At 46.1% G+C, this 1,624-nt stretch overlaps 1 protein-coding gene across 1 annotated transcript in view; it reads left to right on the forward strand.

Moving 5' to 3' along the window:
- Nucleotides 1–30: 30 nt before the first annotated feature.
- Nucleotides 31–1,624, forward strand: part of LOC119591174 (neurofilament heavy polypeptide-like) — a 4,502-nt gene continuing 2,908 nt past the window's right edge. The window contains exons 1-3 of the mRNA XM_037939883.1: nt 31–70; nt 156–332; nt 415–878. Of these exons, the coding sequence (XP_037795811.1) occupies nt 31–70; nt 156–332; nt 415–878 (681 nt within the window). The remainder of the gene's footprint in view (nt 71–155; nt 333–414; nt 879–1,624) is intronic.

Here is a 1,624-nt window from a genome sequence, read left to right on the forward strand (position 1 = left end):
CAGACACCACACACAGACACACATATAGTGATGGTACACAGAAGCGTACTATCGAAGTGGCGGCTAAAGAGTATGGCAACCTTGGCGCTGGCTCTGGGGAGGTAATATTAGGGTGTACTTCTGGTTTCGGGTATTTCAATCAGTCGAAATTTCAGGTGAAACTCCTGGTGAAACACCTGCGAAACCCTGGAGGAACTCTGGCGAAACTCCAGGTGAAACACCTGGTGAAACACCTGGTGAAACTCCAGGTCAAACTCCTGGTGAAACACCTGGTCAAACTCCTGGTGAAACTCCAGGTGAAACTCCAGGTCAAACTCCTGGTGAAACACCTGGCAAACTCCTGGCGAAACTCCTGGTGAAACTCCTGGTGAAACTCCTGGTGAAACACCCGGAGAAACTCCGGTGGAACTCCAGGTGAAACACCTGGTGAAACTCCAGGTCAAACTCCAGGTCAAACTCCTGGTGAAACTCCAGGTGAAACACCAGGTGAAACTCCAGGAGAAACACCAGGTGAAACTCCAGGAGAAACTCCAGGTGAGACCCCGGAGAAACTCCAGGTGAAACCCCCGGAGAAACTCCAGGTGAAACACCCGGTGAAACTCCGGGTGAAACTCCAGGAGAAACTCCAGGTGAAACTCCAGGAGAAACTCCAGGTGAAACCCCCGGAGAAACTCCCGGCGAAACTCCAGGTGAAACTCCTGGAGACGGAACTCCCGGAGGACCTGATGATCCTGGCGCAGGTGAGTAGTGAATGCCGCAGATGTGCCAGAGAATATATCAGTGCTTATCGTTTGATGCTTAAAGCTGGCGACCAGCTTGCCAATGCCATCCAGCTATGCCTTTTGCTCAGCAGAGAAGCTCACATAGAGCACAGCCAAGTGTGCTCTTTTTCCTCTCCGTTGTTCCCTTCGCGCTGTTTGATGTAACACGAAGCCGTTTGGTGTAGAACCAGAAGGTGGCAGGTCCAGACGCTTCTCTATTCTTATTATGGAACATTATATTTCGTAGAATATGATGGCTCATGTGCTATGAACTAGGCAATCCCAAGGCTGTTCTGGATAGTCTACAGCTGACTGGTTCCCAATCAAATGGTCTTGGTGTGTGCAAAGCTGTTTGTATAAATGTAAATAATAATGGATAAAAAAAAAATGTCTTTTTAAATAAACCTGTATATGCGTAAATAATACTAGATAAGGATTTTATTTTATAATTACCCTGATGTGACCATGCTTTTGTTTATCGGCCTCTTCGCTTTTTGCTAAATACTCTTTTGTTTCTGCTATAAAACCAAAATCCGATTTTGCTAAGCTTGATTGATACCTGGCACTTCTGACATAGCTTCCCAGATTGGTGTTTAAACCCCGTATTACAGGTCAATTCTATCGAAATTACCAAAACCAAAAAGTCGAATATCTGTGTCGAGGAACATGGTGAATCAATATTCAGAAAGTCATTAATGATTCGGAGCCACCCAAGCCCCAATCCCTTCTACAGGAAGAAAACATAATATGCGTTCGTTAATTGTGCTGAGATATATCTGCATATTTATTGATGCGGATAACGGTGCGAGTCTTTTCCACATGCTCGCGCTAAATTCACTGAGCGAAGCACGCTGCGCTAGCCC

Source organism: Penaeus monodon, chromosome 28 (genome assembly GCF_015228065.2).
Source record: "Penaeus monodon isolate SGIC_2016 chromosome 28, NSTDA_Pmon_1, whole genome shotgun sequence".
Lineage (NCBI taxonomy): Eukaryota > Metazoa > Arthropoda > Malacostraca > Decapoda > Penaeidae > Penaeus > Penaeus monodon.